The 26,916-nt window shown below is 39.6% G+C and overlaps 1 protein-coding gene across 5 annotated transcripts in view; it reads right to left on the bottom strand.

The window, feature by feature from the left end:
- Window positions 1-26,577, bottom strand: part of dnm1a (dynamin 1a) — a 159,005-nt gene extending 132,428 nt beyond the window's left edge. For 3 of the 5 annotated variants that reach the window (XM_079608009.1, XM_079608011.1, XM_079608010.1), the window contains exon 1: window positions 26,158-26,502. In XM_079608009.1, coding sequence (XP_079464135.1) covers window positions 26,158-26,318 — 161 coding nt within the window. In that variant the 5' untranslated portion in view covers window positions 26,319-26,502. Of the gene's footprint in view, window positions 1-26,157 lie in introns of all 5 variants that reach the window. The other 2 variants (XR_013796958.1, XR_013796959.1) reach the window with 1 other exon arrangement.
- Window positions 26,578-26,916: the final 339 nt, after the last annotated feature.

The following is a 26,916-nucleotide window of genomic DNA, read 5'->3' as shown; positions in this document are numbered from 1 at the left end:
AGGAGCCACATCAACCTGGAGCAGGAAGCAGCAGCGCTAAAGCTTCAAGCAGAGGAGGCCCGGAGGAACCAGGCCCACACCCAAAGTCGTCTAGAACAGCTACTTCTCCTGATCGACACAGACCAAAGAGAACAGTCGGAGAAAGAAACCTGTAAAGAACTCGACGAAAGACTCCAACAAAGTGACGCTCTCCTTGAGAGAGCAAAGACTGAACTAAGAGACAAAAACGCTAAAGCCACAGCCTGTGAAAAACACTTACAGGTGGCCAGAGCTGAAATCCATGAGCTTACTCTGCAGAGACATGATCTCAGAGACGAACTTGACATTGTTCACAGAGAACTGAGCCATTCTTACAGACTTAACAGTGACCGGGTAGGGGAAACACACACCACAAAGTTTCCCCTGACCAGCCGGTACACACCAGCCAGCCAACAGAAACCCCTGCCAGCAGAAAGGGGGGAGCCCTCACAGAGAACACTTACCGCTCAACGCGGCACGGCTCCCAAAGCTGAAGGGGGCGGAGCTGAAAAGGGTCAGAATCCCCTCCAGACGGATTGGGCCCCCAACCACAGCTCTTCCCCCACGAACTCTGACAAGTTGGCCAGAAACATCCCCACGTTCACTCCAAACCTTGCAGGAGGCCATGATGTACATGCTTACCTTCAAGACATTGACTTTCACCTGCAAACTGTCGCCAACGTGACAGCTCGGGACAAGTTTTGCCTGCTCAGAATTACTTCTAGCCGTGACGTGCGCAGCTTCCTAGACCGTCAACCAGAGACTGTCAAAAGGGACTACCAGCAGCTGCGACAAGCTTTGATCCGTGAATTCTCTGATCCAGAATCAGAACAAGGGGTCTTCACCGCCATGGACGTCAAACAGGCCCGACCTGAACACCCACAGACCTACTACGGCCGACTCCGACACGCCTACTTCGGAGCACGAAACGAGCCCGGTATGGAAGAAGATGTCAACTTCAGGACGCTGTTCCTCCGAAATCTGCATCCCACAGTGAGTCACCACTTAGGCGTTCTGGCCTGTCCACGTAGCATGTCCACCCAACAGCTACGTGACTTGGTCCACAAAGCTTACACCAAGCAAAAGACTATTTCCAAAAAGACTGTAAAAGACCCCACAACCTACTCTGTCTCTGAGCACTGCTCAGAGCTAGACACAGAAGGCGCCCAACAGCACCACAGTCACAGACTGTACCACAGAGAGTCAAGGCCGTTCCAAGCCAGCAGAGGGCAAAACAACCGTGACGGTGCTCATCCAAAGCATCGGAGCGAGCGCTCTAAGAGGTTCTGGGACCTGCATCACCCGCCGTCCAGAACTCCAAGCCCAGAAAGCCAGCCCTGGAACCCCTCTCGACATGCTACTGGTAAGCCCAAGCCTCATCGCACACCAGAAAAACACAGTGCAGCCACGTCGGAGACAGCAGAGATCGTGAGGATGCTGAAAGAGTTTCTTCACAAGAAACATCGCAAGAGAGACAAGGACGAACCAGACATCTTATGTCTAAGCATAAGAACTGAAACCAACACCCTGTCTGACTGCCATCTGCCTGAGCCAAGCACCACGAACACTGCTCGTCCCCCACAGACTACAGAGCTAGCTGTCACACCACAAAGTGACAGCTCCGCTCCAGCACCACAGCTGACAGCTGCACACACTACACGAAACAGCACAACACATCACACCTGGGACCAACATCACAAAGTCCCAGGAAGTGCTGTTCCGGCTAGCTGCCCCCGCAGCAAGCCACACGTCCCTCCCGGGGACAACCCACCAGACATTGTTATCAAATCGCAACCCATGAACTTTGCTGTTACATCACCAAATAGCAGCTCCACTCACTCACTCATTGTTGCATCACAAACTGACAACACCTACCATTCACTCCGGCTGACAACAACAGCCCCGGTGCCACAGTTTCTGGGAAACCTCCTTGAAAGGGGGGTGACCAGGAAACCCTACCTAGCCTGCACTTTGGAGAAGGAAGTGAAACTTGAAGCCTTGATAGACACAGGAGCAGACCTCACTGTGATCTCATCTCAACTTTTCAAAAGACTCAAAGTCAAAGCTAAGAGACAGAATCGAACTCTTGAATCCCACACTTGTGAGCTAAATGTGCATTCATACAGCCAAAATAGCATCCGGCTCGAACAGCTAACTCTAATCCACCTGTCAATAGGTTTTATGTCGCTGACTCACCCTGTGTACGTTTCACCAATGAACACTCATCCACTCATCATTGGCAAAGACCTGCTGGATCGTTTCGAGCCCTTACTGGACTTCAAAAAGCGAACTCTTTGGGCCCAAGTGCCAGAACCTCTCCCCATCCAGTCACACAGGCCACCCGAGCCAGACTGTCAGATCACAGAGGTCACGAGACTTTCCACAGAGCCAGACTGTCAGGTCACACAGTTCATGGGAACTCCCACAGCCAGTCACAACGACACAGACTTAGCAACAGGTCAAGTTTCAAGTTCGCTACCCTGCACCTTCCAGCCCACAAAAGACTTTAACAAATGCTGCGCCAAGGTCAAGACTGACCTGCAGCCACATGACCAAACTCCTGCCCGCGCCAAGCCTGGCGCACTAAACGGAAAGCGGTGGTCACACCCGACCCACCCTCCCGCCCTCACAGTTGCAGCGACTACACACTGCATAAGACTTTTACAGGCTACACGGCCTAACACTGTCCCGCTTACGCGGGCTCCGCTGTCTGCAACACCCAACATAGCGGACATGCGGGCTTCTGACACCACAACAAAGACTTTGCGTTGCCACCACTTATACCCCTCCTGCCACCCTTGCACGCCGTCTAAACTCACTGACAGCCAGTGCCTCAAACCGCTACATGACATGCACACGCTGCATGCAGACAACATTACGGGTTCTGCACCTGTTGACATCACAGCGCAAAAGCTTGTGGTGAACAGTTGCAAAAGGGGGGTCATGCCGATGTTTATCTATGATGCATCATGTGCGGCACAACACAACACCAGAGTCACTGACGAGACATTGAAGCAAGCGACCGGCTGGCAGAAAGATGTGACAAAACATGGGCCAAGGCGAGCTAAACCTAGCTGCCACCCACAAAGCAAAAGAACTGCCCTGTCCAACCAAAGACAACCCTCGTTTGCCTCTTCCTTCCCTTTCTCTCTCTCTCTCTCTGTCATCTGTACCAGGTTGCTGCTGTGGGTCGTCATGCTGTGCTGTCAGCCATCCAGAGGACAGCTGCCACCGAGAGAACCACTGAGACTCCTGATCACCGACTGCGGAACCTACACTCAGCCAGTGTATGGTCGACTCATCCAGTCCCGCCCGGTCTACAGAGCACACTACCTCAGCACCGCAGCCCCATACACCTGGGCAAGTGCCCAACGGACAGAGGACTCCCTCCCTCACGCCAAAGCCAAGGTCGAACATCTGCTCAACCAACTGGAGAAAGTGACTGCCACGCAATCAGGACTCCTAAGCACCAACCACCGATCCGAACGGTTCCTGGGAGCGTTGCTCGGAGCCGTAGCTGCCGCCAGAACTCTTTTTAACATTGGTATGTCCAGTGTCAACGCAGCGAACCAGACTGTGAACTCAATGAAACCGCTGTTTAATATCTTCCAGAAAGACTTTGCCCAGACTCCGCTGTTTACAGCACTAACGACAGACATGCTGTGGGAGGTTAGCTCCTCCACTGACAGCCTAGCCACAGGTGCAATCCCACCGTACCTGAAACTCTTAAGCCTTGTGCGAACTGTGCTGGCTTCCAGCATCACCACGCCGGCTGACCCTCTACAAACACACCTTGCTTACTCTCTGGGTTGCGCCACCCCACTTCACGTCAACCCCGAGCAGAGAGAAGTGGGTTTTCTCCTAAACCTACCCATCATCGAGCCAAACCGAGCCTACAGGCTCAAAGACATTGTCAACATCGGGTCCTGGAAAAGCAGGACCCAGTTCAAGATATGCACTCCAGGCGTAGTGGCCTACCACGACAGCGACACCCTGCTGTACCCGGCCTCAAACCTGCACGGGTGCACCTTGACCAAAGACGGTCACTATCTCTGCCCTAGCAAGCCCGTCCTCAGAGACAACACTGGAGGACTCTACAAGTTGCAACCCCTGGTCAGCCACACACGCTGCCCTGCTGAAGCTAAGCCTCGCACACAAGTCACAGAAACACAAGCAAAGATTGTAGGTGAACGATGGCTGGCTAACACACCTGCGCACACAGCCACTGTCACTCACGAACAGCATGATACAACCAGCCGTGTCAACCTGCTCAGCCAGAGTATGCCGACTCAAGTACCGACAGGTGCCATCTCACACCTTGGTAACCTGTCATGGTACCATCTTCCGAGCAAAGAGTACCAGACAGCACTGGAACTCCCATCCTTTAAGAACTACAACGTCACCTTAGATCCAGAAGGAGATCTCTGGTTTGAGAAAAGGGGGTCCCAACTCACGAACATTGCTCCTGGCAACACAGCCCTCCGAGCATGGGCAACCGCCAAGCCTGAATACCTCACCTGTGTCCAAACCTGGACCGCAGCTGCTACTGTTGGATCTTTCCAAGGTCACCGACCACGCACCGACACTCGTCTTGGCCTTCACCCTGTGCCAGACTCAACGAGATGTGAACATCCACAGCCAAGCTCACAAAGCCGCGTCGGCGGTTTCTTACAGAACCCCACACCATCGACCACCTCAACCCCATGTGAGCTGAGCCAACAGCCTTGAAACCACCTGTCATCCATTGTGCTAAGTTGTTGTTCGATGAAGTCCATCCCCTGACTTAATCGAACAAAAAGGGGGAATATGTAGCAACATTGAAAATGACAGATGCTTATTCAAATTAATAAATTGTGATTCTCTAGAATACTTCATTAAATGGTCTGAAAAGACAAGACATTTTGGTGGCTCCCCGTAGAACCCAGCCCCCAACATTCCAACACACACACACACACACACAAAGAGACTTGTAACGTGACACCCCAGAATTCCTCACACCAACATCTGCCTTCCACACACACACAGAGACACCCACGTGTTTCTGCAGAGAAAAGGAATGCTAAATAGTCACTCTTAAATGTAATAAATATATCCCTTGTTGTGTTAAGATGTGTTTATAAACCATAGGAAAGCATATATATGTCCTAGTGTAACATTAATCGAACTTTAAATGTCTATACTAATGCATAATAATATAACTTTGTATTCCTATTAATGTTAATATGATGTGTTTCATATCTTTGTAATTCTCTAAATCTAACGGAGTTGAATCTTGACTGCAAGGTACAATAATATGCATTTATTCTAGGAAATACCATACTTCTAAATATGAATGTTAAATTCAATTTCACATGACATAGTCAAAGTGGGCGTGTCTTTATCAACAAAGGAACATTCTCCCGCTCTAGATCAGAGGATCCGATTCGCTCTTGTCCCAGAAAAAGGCGTATCCTTACATTCCTTAAAAGCCAAAACGCTCTTCCTCCTCCCTCTCTTGCTCTCTCGCGTCCTGCCTTCGTCTACTCATCATGTGAAATCTTCGGACCTGAACTCCTTCAGGAGTTCCCTCCTTTTATTTGTTTTATCTCAGTCTTTTGTTTCCTTTTTAAATTCTCCTTTGTTCGTTTCCACCTACGAGTCGAACGAACGAAGCCTGAATTCCTTCAGCAACTCCACTTGCAACCAGCCTTCAAAGCTCCCGCGAAAACGTGCTCTGGCAACGAGCACGCGCCCTGCTTTCGAAGCTTCCCGAGAGAACGCACTCTGCTCCCAAGAACACGCGCAGGCTGGACACAGCTCGTGCACGCAAACGAACCTTTTGCAAGTATCAAGCTCTGACGAGTTTTAATGTTTTAAGGTGTTTGATTGATGTCTCTCTCAAGGGTCCGTGATGTTTACTGTTCTATGGTCACTCGTGACCATTCTCTCTCTCTCTCTCTACAACCTCCGCGCGTGCTTCGGCGCGCGCGCCCCCATTCTCTCTCTCCAACCCTCACTCTCTCATCATCTGTTGTTTGTCTTGTTTGTTAACTGTAAGTAAATGTACATAGATATATAAAACGTGTATCTTGTGTAGTAGCCTATATTCTGTAGTTTTGCATTTATTAAAACAATATATTCAACTGTTTCCGTGAAAATGCTTGTAAAACGAGTCAATGAGATTTAAAGATCCAAGAGCTGCCAGAGCTCTTATTATTTACTAGTTTTAATTTTATAAACACAGGAAAATTAATGTTCACGGCCAGAAAGTTAATATTTCTTGGAGTTTATAAGAAAGGATAACTTTATTGAGAAATTGATAGTTTAATCTTACGGTCGTTGCTGGACAACACCGATTTGATGATTACATAATTTCCCTTAAAGATTACCTCATAATCGATCTGAAATGAGACTATTGATGTATGAATGAGGAATTATAATTCGTTGTGATTGATTATTCATATATTCATATAGTCTATCTTCAATTTCGATAATTTAATGTAACTGTAATATGCAATATATTAATCATATTCATGATTAGTTATTAAAATTCCCTATGGATCATTTGAGCTAATTCATACGGACACAGAGTCCGAAGCATAAGGCATAAGGTCTACATGACTGATGCTGATACACTGATACAGTATACAGATGTGTGTTCAGATTATAATGACTGACGCTGATACACTGATACAGTATACAGATGTGTGTTCAGATTATAATGACTGATGCTGATACACTGATACAGTATACAGATGTGTGTTCAGATTATAATGACTGATGCTGATACACTGATACAGTATACAGATGTGTGTTCAGATTATAATGACTGACACTGATACACTGATACAGTATACAGATGTGTGTTCAGATTATAATGACTGACGCTGTCTACACTGATACAGTATACAGATGTGTGTTCAGATTATAATGACTGACACTGATACACTGGTACAGTATACAGATGTGTGTTCAGATTATAATGACTGATGCTGTCTACACTGATACAGTATACAGATGTGTGTTCAGATTATAATGACTGATGCTGATACACTGATACAGTATACAGATGTGTGTTCAGATTATAATGACTGATGCTGATACACTGATACAGTATACAGATGTGTGTTCAGATTATAATGACTGATGCTGATACACTGATACAGTATACAGATGTGTGTTAAGATTATAATGACTGACGCTGATACACTGATACAGTATACAGATGTGTGTTCAGATTATAATGACTGACGCTGTCTACACTGATACAGTATACAGATGTGTGTTCAGATTATAATGACTGACGCTGATACACTGATACAGTATACAGATGTGTGTTCAGATTATAATGACTGACGCTGTCTACACTGATACAGTATACAGATGTGTGTTCAGATTATAATGACTGACACTGATACACTGATACAGTATACAGATGTGTGTTCAGATTATAATGACTGATGCTGTCTACACAGATACAGTATACAGATGTGTGTTCAGATTATAATGACTGATGCTGATACACTGATACAGTATACAGATGTGTGTTCAGATTATAATGACTGACGCTGATACACTGATACAGTATACAGATGTGTGTTCAGATTATAATGACTGATGCTGTCTACACTGATACAGTATACAGATGTGTGTTCAGATTATAATGACTGACGCTGTCTACACTGATACAGTATACAGATGTGTGTTCAGATTATAATGACTGACACTGATACACTGATACAGTATACAGATGTGTGTTCAGATTATAATGACTGACGCTGTCTACACTGATACAGTATACAGATGTGTGTTCAGATTATAATGACTGACACTGATACACTGGTACAGTATACAGATGTGTGTTCAGATTATAATGACTGATGCTGTCTACACTGATACAGTATACAGATGTGTGTTCAGATTATAATGACTGATGCTGATACACTGATACAGTATACAGATGTGTGTTCAGATTATAATGACTGATGCTGATATACACTGATACAGTATACAGATGTGTGTTCAGATTATAATGACTGATGCTGTCTACACTGATACAGTATACAGATGTGTGTTCAGATTATAATGACTGATGCTGATACACTGGTACAGTATACAGATGTGTGTTCAGATTATAATGACTGATGCTGATACACTGATACAGTATACAGATGTGTGTTCAGATTATAATGACTGACACTGATACACTGATACAGTATACAGATGTGTGTTCAGATTATAATGACTGATGCTGATACACTGGTACAGTATACAGATGTGTGTTCAGATTATAATGACTGATGCTGATACACTGATACAGTATACAGATGTGTGTTCAGATTATAATGACTGACGCTGATACACTGATACAGTATACAGATGTGTGTTCAGATTATAATGACTGATGCTGATACACTGGTACAGTATACAGATGTGTGTTCAGATTATAATGACTGATGCTGATACACTGATACAGTATACAGATGTGTGTTCAGATTATAATGACTGACACTGATACACTGATACAGTATACAGATGTGTGTTCAGATTATAATGACTGATGCTGTCTACACAGATACAGTATACAGATGTGTGTTCGGATTATAATGACTGACGCTGATACACTGATACAGTATACAGATGTGTGTTCAGATTATAATGACTGACGCTGATACACTGATATAGTATACAGATGTGTGTTCAGATTATAATGACTGACGCTGATACACTGATACAGTATACAGATGTGTGTTCAGATTATAATGAATGACACTGATACACTGATACAGTATACAGATGTGTGTTCAGATTATAATGACTGACGCTGATACACTGGTACAGTATACAGATGTGTGTTCAGATTATAATGACTGACGCTGATACACTGGTACAGTATACAGATGTGTGTTCAGATTATAATGACTGACGCTGATACACTGGTACAGTATACAGATGTGTGTTCAGATTATAATGACTGACACTGATACACTGATACAGTATACAGATGTGTGTTCAGATTATAATGACTGATGCTGATACACTGATACAGTATACAGATGTGTGTTCAGATTATAATGACTGACGCTGATACACTGATACAGTATACAGATGTGTGTTCAGATTATAATGACTGACGCTGATACACTGATACAGTATACAGATGTGTGTTCAGATTATAATGACTGACGCTGATACACTGATACAGTATACAGATGTGTGTTCAGATTATAATGACTGATGCTGATACACTGATACAGTATACAGATGTGTGTTCAGATTATAATGACTGATGCTGATACACTGATACAGTATACAGATGTGTGTTCAGATTATAATGACTGATGCTGATACACTGATACAGTATACAGATGTGTGTTCAGATTATAATGGCTGATGCTGATACACTGATATAGTATACAGATGTGTGTTCAGATTATAATGACTGACGCTGATACACTGATACAGTATACAGATGTGTGTTCAGATTATAATGACTGATGCTGATACACTGATATAGTATACAGATGTGTGTTCAGATTATAATGACTGATGCTGATACACTGATACAGTATACAGATGTGTGTTCAGATTATAATGACTGATGCTGATACACTGATACAGTATACAGATGTGTGTTCAGATTATAATGACTGATGCTGATACACTGATACAGTATACAGATGTGTGTTCAGATTATAATGACTGATGCTGTCTACACTGATACAGTATACAGATGTGTGTTCAGATTATAATGACTGATGCTGTCTACACTGATACAGTATACAGATGTGTGTTCAGATTATAATGACTGATGCTGTCTACACTGATACAGTATACAGATGTGTGTTCAGATTATAATGACTGATGCTGATACACTGATACAGTATACAGATGTGTGTTCAGATTATAATGACTGATGCTGTCTACACTGATACAGTATACAGATGTGTGTTCAGATTATAATGACTGATGCTGTCTACACTGATACAGTATACAGATGTGTGTTCAGATTATAATGACTGACACTGATACACTGATACAGTATACAGATGTGTGTTCAGATTATAATGACTGATGCTGTCTACACTGATACAGTATACAGATGTGTGTTCAGATTATAATGACTGATGCTGATACACTGATACAGTATACAGATGTGTGTTCAGATTATAATGACTGACACTGATACACTGATACAGTATACAGATGTGTGTTCAGATTATAATGACTGATGCTGTCTACAGTAGCCGCGTTTCCATTACCCTTCAAATTGCGCAAATTGAAATTGCGAATTGAAAATACGCTCAATGGAAACACGTCAATTTCGCAAAAACTCTCGTTTATCGCAAACAAGTTTTTACGCTCGCATGAGGAGGTTTTTCAGCCAATTCGAAAAAGGAATATTTCGCAAAACTGCAATGGAAACAGTTTTTGCGCATTTACAGTCACCTGACTTAGAAGACGCGGTGTGTTTGGGGTCCGTGTACGCAAATAATAATAATTATCATCATTATTATAGCCTAACATTTACTAGGCTACATATTTAAATGACGCTTTTATCCAAAAAAGGAACAAAGCAATTCGTCAAATGTCATTCATAATACGGGTTAGACAATAATAATACAGAGCTGAGATTATCACAAATAAACACAATATTTTGACGCATATCTAAGGGTATGTGTGGAGTGTGGAGCGCGCACTACGGCACGGAGGCGCAGGCGTGAACACTTGCATTTTCCTATTAACAGTGAAACAACTTAATATAGCCTACTCTATAATTTCTGGTCATACAGAAAATAATAATACATTATTTGTAACTACTTTTATTTGTGTAAACAATAACAAGAAAATGTTGTGCTTTTGTAAAATAAAATAAAACAATCAGGCGCGTTTTCATGATCTCCGTGAACTGGAGCGCGAGAACTGAAACAAAATATAGCCTATGTAGGCTAAAGCTTGAAATGTCCACTTTAAAACGAACAAATTCGAATCGAAAGCTAATACATTTTGTTCTGATTAAGTAATCCGTATGAAAGGTGCATTTCTCTCTAACTGCACCCACACACCGGACGCGAATAGCGCGTCAGGCGCGAGTGATTTCAATGTTAAGTCAATGCAAAGACGCGTTACACGCGTTTTACGCGCGTAACGCGTCTTTGCATTGACTTAACATTGAAATGACTCGCGCCTGACGCGCTATTCGCGTCCGGTGTGAACGCACCATAAAAGAGCATCTGCTTAACAGCGGAGATGGAGATGTTTTTAGCCGAGTTAGAAAACAATAGTTTAATAATATTAATGGCTCTTCTTATTCAGCACTGCGGGAAAATGTCAATTCCAGGTTCTAATTTGGCCTTAGAAAACCAGTAAAATCGACAAGTTTTCCATATTAATTTGTGAATATTTTACATGTTTAATAAAGGGGAAAAAAGTCATTAAACAAACATCTGAAAATTCGTCGATATTTACTTTTTAGCGCAGCAGTTGGTGTAGCCAGTTTAAATTAAAATTGTGGTGTTCAACTTTGCGTTTTAAAAAGACAACCGTTTATTTTTCGTTTTTCAATTACGGGTTTAAAAAGGAAAAAACGAATGGACACAAAAGTAGCCTACATGGATCGTTTGGAATAGGAGACAGAGTTCTTTATTAAATTCATAAAAGAAACAATAATTAGCCTAAACTTCAAAGAAATGCCACAATCAAAACCTCAGAGCAGAAATGAGGGTGAAACACCCAGAAACTCCTTATATTTCGTTTGGAATAAGGGTCTTTCCCTGCCATTAATGCTTGGATAACACGTAGCCTACGTCTCCTTCCATTAATAATAATAATAATGTCTAATGCGGTGGCTGTGAGATTATATAAACCAACGTCCGCTGCCGTGATTTTTAGAATGACTTTATCGCGAGAGAAAAAAGGACGTTTTAGTCGCATAACATCGGTTAATGGAAACGCCGTCATTTCGCAATAGTTTTGTATCGATATTTAGATAAAAGCGCAAAACATTTGCGCAAATCTGTAATGGAAACGCGGCTAGTGATACAGTATACAGATGTGTGTTCAGATTATAATGACTGACGCTGATACACTGATACAGTATACAGATGTGTGTTCAGATTATAATGACTGATGCTGTCTACACTGGTACAGTATACAGATGTGTGTTCAGATTATAATGACTGACACTGTCTACACTGATACAGTATACAGATGTGTGTTCAGATTATAATGACTGACACTGATACACTGATACAGTATACAGATGTGTGTTCAGATTATAATGACTGATGCTGTCTACACTGATACAGTATACAGATGTGTGTTCAGATTATAATGACTGACGCTGATACACTGATACAGTATACAGATGTGTGTTCAGATTATAATGACTGACACTGATACACTGATACAGTATACAGATGTGTGTTCAGGTTATAATGACTGACACTGATACACTGATACAGTATACAGATGTGTGTTCAGATTATAATGACTGACGCTGATACACTGGTACAGTATACAGATGTGTGTTCAGATTATAATGACTGATGCTGATACACTGATACAGTATACAGATGTGTGTTAAGATTATAATGACTGACGCTGATACACTGATACAGTATACAGATGTGTGTTCAGATTATAATGACTGACACTGATACACTGATACAGTATACAGATGTGTGTTCAGATTATAATGACTGATGCTGTCTACACTGATACAGTATACAGATGTGTGTTCAGATTATAATGACTGACGCTGATACACTGATACAGTATACAGATGTGTGTTCAGATTATAATGACTGACACTGATACACTGATACAGTATACAGATGTGTGTTCAGGTTATAATGACTGACACTGATACACTGATACAGTATACAGATGTGTGTTCAGATTATAATGACTGACGCTGATACACTGGTACAGTATACAGATGTGTGTTCAGATTATAATGACTGATGCTGATACACTGATACAGTATACAGATGTGTGTTCAGATTATAATGACTGACACTGTCTACACTGGTACAGTATACAGATGTGTGTTCAGATTATAATGACTGATGCTGTCTACACAGATACAGTATACAGATGTGTGTTCAGATTATAATGACTGATGCTGATACACTGATACAGTATACAGATGTGTGTTCAGATTATAATGACTGACGCTGATACACTGATACAGTATACAGATGTGTGTTCAGATTATAATGACTGATGCTGTCTACACTGATACAGTATACAGATGTGTGTTCAGATTATAATGACTGACGCTGTCTACACTGATACAGTATACAGATGTGTGTTCAGATTATAATGACTGATACTGTCTACACTGATACAGTATACAGATGTGTGTTCAGATTATAATGACTGACACTGATACACTGATACAGTATACAGATGTGTGTTCAGATTATAGTGACTGATGCTGTCTACACTGATACAGTATACAGATGTGTGTTCAGATTATAATGACTGATGCTGATACACTGATATAGTATACAGATGTGTGTTCAGATTATAATGACTGACGCTGTCTACACTGATACAGTATACAGATGTGTGTTCAGATTATAATGACTGACGCTGATACACTGATACAGTATACAGATGTGTGTTCAGATTATAATGACTGATGCTGTCTACACTGGTACAGTATACAGATGTGTGTTCAGATTATAATGACTGATGCTGATACACTGATACAGTATACAGATGTGTGTTCAGATTATAATGACTGACGCTGTCTACACTGGTACAGTATACAGATGTGTGTTCAGATTATAATGACTGACGCTGTCTACACAGATACAGTATAGAGATGTGTGTTCAGATTATAATGACTGACACTGATACACTGATACAGTATACAGATGTGTGTTCAGATTATAATGACTGACACTGTCTACACTGATACAGTATACAGATGTGTGTTCAGATTATAATGACTGACGCTGATACACTGATACAGTATACAGATGTGTGTTCAGATTATAATGACTGACGCTGTCTACACAGATACAGTATAGAGATGTGTGTTCAGATTATAATGACTGACACTGTCTACACTGATACAGTATACAATTGTGTGTTCAGATTATAATGACTGACGCTGTCTACACTGATACAGTATACAGATGTGTGTTCAGATTATAATGACTGACGCTGTCTACACTGATACAGTATACAGATGTGTGTTCAGATTATAATGGCTGACGCTGTCTACACTGATACAGTATACAGATGTGTGTTCAGATTATAATGGCTGACGCTGTCTACACTGATACAGTATACAGATGTGTGTTCAGATTATAATGACTGATGCTGATACACTGATACAGTATACAGATGTGTGTTCAGATTATAATGACTGATGCTGTCTACACTGATACAGTATACAGATGTGTGTTCAGATTATAATGACTGATGCTGATACACTGATACAGTATACAGATGTGTGTTCAGATTATAATGACTGACGCTGATACACTGATACAGTATACAGATGTGTGTTCAGATTATAATGACTGATGCTGTCTACACTGATACAGTATACAGATGTGTGTTCAGATTATAATGACTGACACTGATACACTGATACAGTATACAGATGTGTGTTCAGATTATAATGACTGACGCTGATACACTGATACAGTATACAGATGTGTGTTCAGATTATAATGACTGACGCTGATACACTGATACAGTATACAGATGTGTGTTCAGATTATAATGACTGACGCTGATACACTGATACAGTATACAGATGTGTGTTCAGATTATAATGACTGATGCTGATACACTGATACAGTATACAGATGTGTGTTCAGATTATAATGACTGATGCTGATACACTGATACAGTATACAGATGTGTGTTCAGATTATAATGACTGATGCTGTCTACACTGATACAGTATACAGATGTGTGTTCAGATTATAATGACTGATGCTGATACACTGATACAGTATACAGATGTGTGTTCAGATTATAATGACTGACGCTGATACACTGATACAGTATACAGATGTGTGTTCAGATTATAATGACTGATGCTGTCTACACAGATACAGTATACAGATGTGTGTTCAGATTATAATGACTGATGCTGATACACTGATACAGTATACAGATGTGTGTTCAGATTATAATGACTGATGCTGTCTACACTGATACAGTATACAGATGTGTGTTCAGATTATAATGACTGATGCTGATACACTGATACAGTATACAGATGTGTGTTCAGATTATAATGACTGACGCTGATACACTGATACAGTATACAGATGTGTGTTCAGATTATAATGACTGATGCTGTCTACACTGATACAGTATACAGATGTGTGTTCAGATTATAATGACTGACGCTGTCTACACTGATACAGTATACAGATGTGTGTTCAGATTATAATGACTGATGCTGATACACTGATACAGTATACAGATGTGTGTTCAGATTATAATGACTGATGCTGTCTACACTGGTACAGTATACAGATGTGTGTTCAGATTATAATGACTGACGCTGTCTACACAGATACAGTATAGAGATGTGTGTTCAGATTATAATGACTGACACTGATACACTGATATAGTATACAGATGTGTGTTCAGATTATAATGACTGACGCTGATACACTGGTACAGTATACAGATGTGTGTTCAGATTATAATGACTGATGCTGATACACTGATACAGTATACAGATGTGTGTTCAGATTATAATGACTGATGCTGATACACTGGTACAGTATACAGATGTGTGTTCAGATTATAATGACTGACGCTGTCTACACTGATACAGTATACAGATGTGTGTTCAGATTATAATGACTGATGCTGTCTACACTGATACAGTATACAGATGTGTGTTCAGATTATAATGACTGACGCTGTCTACACTGATACAGTATACAGATGTGTGTTCAGATTATAATGACTGACGCTGTCTACACTGATACAGTATACAGATGTGTGTTCAGATTATAATGACTGATGCTGTCTACACTGATACAGTATACAGATGTGTGTTCAGATTATAATGACTGATGCTGTCTACACTGATACAGTATACAGATGTGTGTTCAGATTATAATGACTGACGCTGTCTACACTGATACAGTATACAGATGTGTGTTCAGATTATAATGACTGATGCTGTCTACACTGATACAGTATACAGATGTGTGTTCAGATTATAATGACTGATGCTGATACACTGATACAGTATACAGATGTGTGTTCAGATTATAATGACTGATGCTGTCTACACTGGTACAGTATACAGATGTGTGTTCAGATTATAATGACTGACGCTGTCTACACTGATACAGTATACAGATGTGTGTTCAGATTATAATGACTGATGCTGTCTACACTGATACAGTATACAGATGTGTGTTCAGATTATAATGACTGATGCTGATACACTGATACAGTATACAGATGTGTGTTCAGATTATAATGACTGATGCTGTCTACACTGATACAGTATACAGATGTGTGTTCAGATTATAATGACTGATGCTGATACACTGATACAGTATACAGATGTGTGTTCAGATTATAATGACTGACGCTGATACACTGATACAGTATACAGATGTGTGTTCAGATTATAATGACTGATGCTGTCTACACTGATACAGTATACAGATGTGTGTTCAGATTATAATGACTGACGCTGTCTACACTGATACAGTATACAGATGTGTGTTCAGATTATAATGACTGATGCTGATACACTGATACAGTATACAGATGTGTGTTCAGATTATAATGACTGATGCTGTCTACACTGGTACAGTATACAGATGTGTGTTCAGATTATAATGACTGACGCTGTCTACACAGATACAGTATAGAGATGTGTGTTCAGATTATAATGACTGACACTGATACACTGATATAGTATACAGATGTGTGTTCAGATTATAATGACTGACACTGTCTACACTGATACAGTATACAGATGTGTGTTCAGATTATAATGACTGACGCTGATACACTGATACAGTATACAGATGTGTGTTCAGATTATAATGACTGATGCTGTCTACAGTGATACAGTATACAGATGTGTGTTCAGATTATAATGACTGATGCTGATACACTGATACAGTATACAGATGTGTGTTCAGATTATAATGACTGATGCTGTCTACACTGGTACAGTATACAGATGTGTGTTCAGATTATAATGACTGACACTGTCTACACTGGTACAGTATACAGATGTGTGTTCAGATTATAATGACTGATGCTGATACACTGATACAGTATACAGATGTGTGTTCAGATTATAATGACTGACGCTGTCTACACAGATACAGTATAGAGATGTGTGTTCAGATTATAATGACTGACACTGATACACTGATACAGTATACAGATGTGTGTTCAGATTATAATGACTGATGCTGTCTACACTGATACAGTATAGAGATGTGTGTTCAGATTATAATGACTGACACTGATACACTGATACAGTATACAGATGTGTGTTCAGATTATAATGACTGACACTGATACACTGATACAGTATACAGATGTGTGTTCAGATTATAATGACTGATGCTGATACACTGATACAGTATACAGATGTGTGTTCAGATTATAATGACTGATGCTGTCTACACTGATACAGTATACAGATGTGTGTTCAGATTATAATGACTGACACTGTCTACACTGATACAGTATACAGATGTGTGTTCAGATTATAATGACTGACGCTGATACACTGATACAGTATACAGATGTGTGTTCAGATTATAATGACTGATGCTGTCTACACTGATACAGTATACAGATGTGTGTTCAGATTATAATGACTGACGCTGTCTACACTGATACAGTATACAGATGTGTGTTCAGATTATAATGACTGATGCTGTCTACACTGATACAGTATACAGATGTGTGTTCAGATTATAATGACTGATGTTGATACACTGATACAGTATACAGATGTGTGTTCAGATTATAATGACTGATGCTGATACACAGATACAGTATACAGATGTGTGTTCAGATTATAATGACTGACGCTGTCTACACTGATACAGTATACAGATGTGTGTTCAGATTATAATGACTGATGCTGATACACTGATACAGTATACAGATGTGTGTTCAGATTATAATGACTGACGCTGATACACTGATACAGTATACAGATGTGTGTTCAGATTATAATGACTGATGCTGATACACTGATACAGTATACAGATGTGTGTTCAGATTATAATGACTGACACTGATACACTGATACAGTATACAGATGTGTGTTCAGATTACAATGACTGATGCTGTCTACACTGATACAGTATACAGATGTGTGTTCAGATTATAATGACTGATGCTGATACACTGATACAGTATACAGATGTGTGTTCAGATTACAATGACTGATGCTGTCTACACTGATACAGTATACAGATGTGTGTTCAGATTACAATGACTGATGCTGTCTACACTGATACAGTATACAGATGTGTGTTCAGATTATAATGACTGATGCTGATACACTGATACAGTATACAGATGTGTGTTCAGATTATAATGACTGACACTGATACACTGATACAGTATACAGATGTGTGTTCAGATTACAATGACTGATGCTGTCTACACTGATACAGTATACAGATGTGTGTTCAGATTACAATGACTGATGCTGTCTACACTGATACAGTATACAGATGTGTGTTCAGATTACAATGACTGATGCTGATACACTGATACAGTATACAGATGTGTGTTCAGATTATAATGACTGATGCTGTCTACACTGATACAGTATACAGATGTGTGTTCAGATTATAATGACTGATGCTGTCTACACTGATACAGTATACAGATGTGTGTTCAGATTATAATGACTGATGCTGTCTACACTGATACAGTATACAGATGTGTGTTCAGATTATAATGACTGATGCTGTCTACACTGATACAGTATACAGATGTGTGTTCAGATTATAATGACTGATGCTGTCTACACTGATACAGTATACAGATGTGTGTTCAGATTATAATGACTGACACTGATACACTGATACAGTATACAGATGTGTGTTCAGATTATAATGACTGACACTGATACACTGATACAGTATACAGATGTGTGTTCAGATTATAATGACTGATGCTGTCTACACTGATACAGTATACAGATGTGTGTTCAGATTATAATGACTGATGCTGATACACTGATACAGTATACAGATGTGTGTTCAGATTATAGTGACTGATGCTGATACACTGATACAGTATACAGATGTGTGTTCAGATTATAATGACTGACACTGATACACTGATACAGTATACAGATGTGTGTTCAGATTATAATGACTGATGCTGTCTACACTGATACAGTATACAGATGTGTGTTCAGATTATAATGACTGATGCTGTCTACACTGATACAGTATACAGATGTGTGTTCAGATTATAATGACTGATGCTGTCTACACTGATACAGTATACAGATGTGTGTTCAGATTATAATGACTGATGCTGTCTACACTGATACAGTATACAGATGTGTGTTCAGATTATAATGACTGATGCTGTCTACACTGATACAGTATACAGATGTGTGTTTAGATTATAATGACTGACACTGTCTACACTGATACAGTATACAGATGTGTGTTCAGATTATAATGACTGATGCTGTCTACACTGATACAGTATACAGATGTGTGTTCAGATTATAATGACTGATGCTGTCTACACTGATACAGTATACAGATGTGTGTTCAGATTATAATGACTGACGCTGTCTACACTGATACAGTATACAGATGTGTGTTCAGATTATAATGACTGATGCTGTCTACACTGATACAGTATACAGATGTGTGTTCAGATTATAATGACTGATGCTGTCTACACTGATACAGTATACAGATGTGTGTTCAGATTATAATGACTGGTGCTGTCTACACTGATACAGTATACAGATGTGTGTTCAGATTATAATGACTGACGCTGATATACTGATACAGTATACAGATCTGTGTTCAGATTATAATGACTGACACTGATACACTGATACAGTATACAGATGTGTGTTCAGATTATAATGACTGATGCTGTCTACACTGATACAGTATACAGATGTGTGTTCAGATTATAATGACTGACACTGATGCACTGATACAGTATACAGATGTGTGTTCAGATTATAATGACTGACACTGATACACTGATACAGTATACAGATGTGTGTTCAGATTATAATGACTGACACTGATGCACTGATACAGTATACAGATGTGTGTTCAGATTATAATGACTGATGCTGATACACTGATACAGTATACAGATGTGTGTTCAGATTATAATGACTGATGCTGTCTACACTGATACAGTATACAGATGTGTGTTCAGATTATAATGACTGATGCTGTCTACACTGATACAGTATACAGATGTGTGTTCAGATTATAATGACTGATGCTGATACACTGATACAGTATACAGATGTGTGTTCAGATTATAATGACTGATGCTGTCTACACTGATACAGTATACAGATGTGTGTTCAGATTATAATGACTGATGCTGTCTACACTGATACAGTATACAGATGTGTGTTCAGATTATAATGACTGATGCTGTCTACACTGATACAGTATACAGATGTGTGTTCAGATTATAATGACTGATGCTGTCTACACTGATACAGTATACAGATGTGTGTTCAGATTATAATGACTGATGCTGTCTACACTGATACAGTATACAGATGTGTGTTTAGATTATAATGACTGACACTGTCTACACTGATACAGTATACAGATGTGTGTTCAGATTATAATGACTGATGCTGTCTACACTGATACAGTATACAGATGTGTGTTCAGATTATAATGACTGATGCTGTCTACACTGATACAGTATACAGATGTGTGTTCAGATTATAATGACTGACGCTGTCTACACTGATACAGTATACAGATGTGTGTTCAGATTATAATGACTGATGCTGTCTACACTGATACAGTATACAGATGTGTGTTCAGATTATAATGACTGATGCTGTCTACACTGATACAGTATACAGATGTGTGTTCAGATTATAATGACTGGTGCTGTCTACACTGATACAGTATACAGATGTGTGTTCAGATTATAATGACTGACGCTGATACACTGATACAGTATACAGATGTGTGTTCAGATTATAATGACTGATGCTGTCTACACTGATACAGTATACAGATGTGTGTTCAGATTATAATGACTGACACTGATGCACTGATACAGTATACAGATGTGTGTTCAGATTATAATGACTGACACTGATACACTGATACAGTATACAGATGTGTGTTCAGATTATAATGACTGACACTGATGCACTGATACAGTATACAGATGTGTGTTCAGATTATAATGACTGATGCTGATACACTGATACAGTATACAGATGTGTGTTCAGATTATAATGACTGACACTGATGCACTGATACAGTATACAGATGTGTGTTCAGATTATAATGACTGACACTGATACACTGATACAGTATACAGATGTGTGTTCAGATTATAATGACTGACACTGATGCACTGATACAGTATACAGATGTGTGTTCAGATTATAATGACTGATGCTGTCTACACTGATACAGTATACAGATGTGTGTTCGGATTATAATGACTGACGCTGATACACTGATACAGTATACAGATGTGTGTTCAGATTATAATGACTGATGCTGATACACTGATACAGTATACAGATGTGTGTTCAGATTATAATGACTGATGCTGATACACTGATACAGTATACAGATGTGTGTTCAGATTATAATGACTGATGCTGTCTACACTGATACAGTATACAGATGTGTGTTCAGATTATAATGACTGATGCTGTCTACACTGATACAGTATACAGATGTGTTTTCAGATTATAATGACTGATGCTGTCTACACAGATACAGTATACAGATGTGTGTTCAGATTATAATAACTGACGCTGTCTACACTGATACAGTATACAGATGTGTGTTCAGATTATAATGACTGACGCTGTCTACACTGATACAGTATACAGATGTGTGTTCAGATTATAATGACTGATGCTGATACACTGATACAGTATACAGATGTGTGTTCAGATTATAATGACTGACGCTGATACACTGATACAGTATACAGATGTGTGTTCAGATTATAATGACTGATGCTGATACACTGATATAGTATACAGATGTGTGTTCAGATTATAATGACTGACGCTGTCTACACTGATACAGTATACAGATGTGTGTTCAGATTATAATGACTGATGCTGATACACTGATACAGTATACAGATGTGTGTTCAGATTATAATGACTGACGCTGATACACTGGTACAGTATACAGATGTGTGTTCAGATTATAATGACTGACACTGATACACTGATACAGTATACAGATGTGTGTTCAGATTATAATAACTGACGCTGTCTACACTGATACAGTATACAGATGTGTGTTCAGATTATAATGACTGACGCTGTCTACACTGATACAGTATACAGATGTGTGTTCAGATTATAATGACTGATGCTGATACACTGATACAGTATACAGATGTGTGTTCAGATTATAATGACTGACGCTGATACACTGATACAGTATACAGATGTGTGTTCAGATTATAATGACTGACGCTGATACACTGATACAGTATACAGATGTGTGTTCAGATTATAATGACTGACGCTGATACACTGATACAGTATACAGATGTGTGTTCAGATTATAATGACTGATACTGTCTACACTGATACAGTATACAGATGTGTGTTCAGATTATAATGACTGATACTGTCTACACTGATACAGTATACAGATGTGTGTTCAGATTATAATGACTGACGCTGTCTACACTGATACAGTATACAGATGTGTGTTCAGATTATAATGACTGATGCTGTCTACACTGATACAGTATACAGATGTGTGTTCAGATTATAATGACTGACGCTGTCTACACTGATACAGTATACAGATGTGTGTTCAGATTATAATGACTGATGCTGTCTACACTGATACAGTATACAGATGTGTGTTCAGATTACAATGACTGATGCTGATACACTGATACAGTATACAGATGTGTGTTCAGATTATAATGACTGATGCTGTCTACACTGATACAGTATACAGATGTGTGTTCAGATTATAATGACTGATGCTGTCTACACTGATACAGTATACAGATGTGTGTTCAGATTATAATGACTGATGCTGATACACTGATACAGTATACAGATGCGTGTTCAGATTATAATGACTGACACTGATACACTGATACAGTATACAGATGTGTGTTCAGATTATAATGACTGACACTGATACACTGATACAGTATACAGATGTGTGTTCAGATTATAATGACTGATACTGTCTACACTGATACAGTATACAGATGTGTGTTCAGATTATAATGACTGATGCTGTCTACACTGATACAGTATACAGATGTGTGTTCAGATTATAATGACTGACGCTGTCTACACTGATACAGTATACAGATGTGTGTTCAGATTATAATGACTGACGCTGTCTACACTGATACAGTATACAGATGTGTGTTCAGATTATAATGACTGACGCTGTCTACACTGATACAGTATACAGATGTGTGTTCAGATTATAATGACTGATGCTGATACACTGATACAGTATACAGATGTGTGTTCAGATTATAATGACTGATGCTGTCTACACTGATACAGTATACAGATGTGTGTTCAGATTATAATGACTGATACTGTCTACACTGATACAGTATACAGATGTGTGTTCAGATTATAATGACTGACGCTGTCTACACTGATACAGTATACAGATGTGTGTTCAGATTATAATGACTGATGCTGTCTACACTGATACAGTATACAGATGTGTGTTCAGATTATAATGACTGATACTGATACACTGATACAGTATACAGATGTGTGTTCAGATTATAATGTGCTCCACTTGCTTGAGTCTGTCGACAACAGGACAAGAGTGAAAGAATGTTCGTCCCGTTTAAATAGCTGGTTTGAGTCTCTACAGACTTCAGAAGATCCTAGTGTCAACCCAGAGTCGGAAACCAGTGGATGGTTTATTCTAATGGCGTCCCGGATCGTGTCGGAGGATTATATCCTTATCCTGATCGTGTTTGTTCGGAGCATTCGACTGCAGATTGTTTTGCAATGGAGAGTTCACAAAGAAACTTTTTTTTAACGATGAAGCAGCATCACAAACCCTGAGTAAACGATTTTCATAATGCTTTTATATGGATAATTTTGAGTGCGTGAGCGTTGATACTGTTTCTTCTGCAATGACGTTAGCCAATCACAACAGTGGCATTTACTGACAAGCCTTAAAGGAGCTTGTTGTTAAAAATAGTAGTTTTTCCACATATACATTTGTGTTCTGTGCAATTAGACTTAAATAACATCATAAGTGAACGTCAAGGAACATATTAAAATAAGAAATAAATCGATGTCATGCCTCTAACCCCTCATGTAACATGTAACCCCTCTAACTTAGAGGATCCAGTTCTGTTGCGTTGAATAAAAAATATAAAATGGCAAATTATTGCACTGACATAATGTGATTTCTCTTTTTATTCTATCAAGCTTTTTTTCTTTACAGATTGTGACTGACACCTCAGATCTATTCATATTTTCATGTATGAATGTTCATACATTGGTTATACAGTAATTACCGTTGTTTTAAACAGTGTTTATGTAACGTGAATGGTGAAGCTGCCACAGAAAGTTCTTCACGATCAGATCAATGAAATCAGTATCTAGAACTAAATGGGATCATATTTCACTGGCAAAATTAAATTAATGCACAAATCTAGTTAATTTTGCTGTGTGATGTGGCTCTCTGAGAGCATCAGTGCCTCACACACACGACCTCCGTCAGCAGCAAGAGTTGCTGAATCATGCAGCGTAAGACACACACACACACACACACAACCAAAAACATTCCCCCTCCAGATTTAATATAAAGTCCAAAAACACTGGCAGTCGAGTCAGTGCAACACGAGCCAGTCGCTCGATGAATTTATTTATTTCAGTGTTGATATTATGTGATGTGAGGCCTGCCAATTCTGAGCAATGCTAATGTTGATTAAAACCTGTCAATCACCAATATATCCTTAGAAACAGCATCATGTTTCAGACTTTCATGTTTCAGACTTTCATGTTTCAGACTTTACCTAAATAATATAAAGTGGCATCGCGCTTCTCAATATTTATAATGCGTCGCACTGAAAATCTTATGATAGTTATGCCTGTGCTCCATGATGAGACATTTTACATGAACTAAAACACCACCATGATGCTTGAACGTTGTGGGTGGTTGCTAGGGCGTTGCTAAGATGTTCTAGGTTGCTAGGGTGTCGCTAGGGTGTCACATCTCTGATCGTCTGGATATCTAGATGTGACTCGAGTCCTTTAATGTGTATCTGTAGGGTTTTTTCAAGTGAAAATGGTGCATCTAAACATTTAGTAGTAGATTTGAGGAATCGTTCATGTCTGGAGTGTAAACAGGCTTTAAGAGGTTTAATAGCTAGCAAACACTACTAATGAGGATTTTGTTGTTGTTGTTGCATGCATGAAATCAAATGTTTTCTGTTTTTATATTGAAACAATGCCGTGCAACATTAGAGAACGTCTCCATAATAAAAGGGCAGATCATTGTTATGTTTAATTGCTTGTACATAATCTCAGCTCATTATCTGCCTTGTGCCGGTGAATCTGCATCAGCATCCATCTTTCACACTGTATTTCTAGTATGGCTTCTGAGCTTGTGCATTATTATTATTATTATTATCATCATCATCATCACCACAGATTTCACTAATGATGATGATGCACTAATGCATATTGAAGAATACACTATAAATGACTATTGGGGGGGATTATGTAACTAGATTTAGATGTGTTGTTGTGAAAATGGCTGGTGATTTTATGATCCTCCATCATGCCTCAATAACACTTAAAGGTTATCATCATCACAATGACCTTTGCATATCATTGATGCATGACTGAGCTGGAATATAAGATTGATACTGCTTTATTGTTGTATGTTATTAGGTGTTGCACATGATTATAATGCATGAACGACTTACTTCCCCACGAAGTTCTCGAGCACGGAGCTTTTCCCGGCGCTTTGTCCGCCCACCACCGCGATCTGCGGCAGGTCCAGCTCCGCGTTCTGGCCGATGGCGGAGAACGCATCTTGCATTCGGTTGACCAGAGGAATCAGATCCTCCATCCCCCGGTTCCCCATCGCGATGACCGGCAATGAATGAATGTGTTTCAAGTGAATTTCGGCATTGATTTATCCTGACTCTCTATTTCTCTCTCGCGCGCGCGATCACGCTTTCAGGATGGGTCTTATTTCGGCATCGAGTTATTCTGTCTCTCTCTCTATCTCTGTGTGTGTGTGTGTGTGTGTGTGTCTGCAGTCCTTCTGAGATGATGATGAGCTGCTTTTCTCTCAGTGAGCGCGCGCGCGGGCACGAGCTGCAGCACCGTGTTCTCTCAATAGTGTGCGCGCTTGTTAAAGGAATTGTTTTTATGTGATTTCACTCCTGTGATGGGTTTATCTATCTATCTATCTATCTATCTATCTATCTATCTATCTATCTATCTATCTATCTATCTATCTATCTATCTATCTATCTATCTATCTATCTATCTATCTATCTATCCATCCTTCTATCCATCCATCCATCCTTCTATCTATCTATCTATCTATCTATCTATCTATCTATCTATCTATCTATCTATCTATCTATCTATCCATCCATCCTTCTATCTATCTATCTATCTATCTATCTATCTATCCATCCATCCTTCTATCTATCTATCTATCTATCTATCTA

Source organism: Phoxinus phoxinus, assembly GCF_949152265.1.
Source record: "Phoxinus phoxinus genome assembly, chromosome: 3".
Taxonomy (NCBI): domain Eukaryota; kingdom Metazoa; phylum Chordata; class Actinopteri; order Cypriniformes; family Leuciscidae; genus Phoxinus; species Phoxinus phoxinus.
This window is presented reverse-complemented; position numbering and strand designations above follow the sequence as displayed.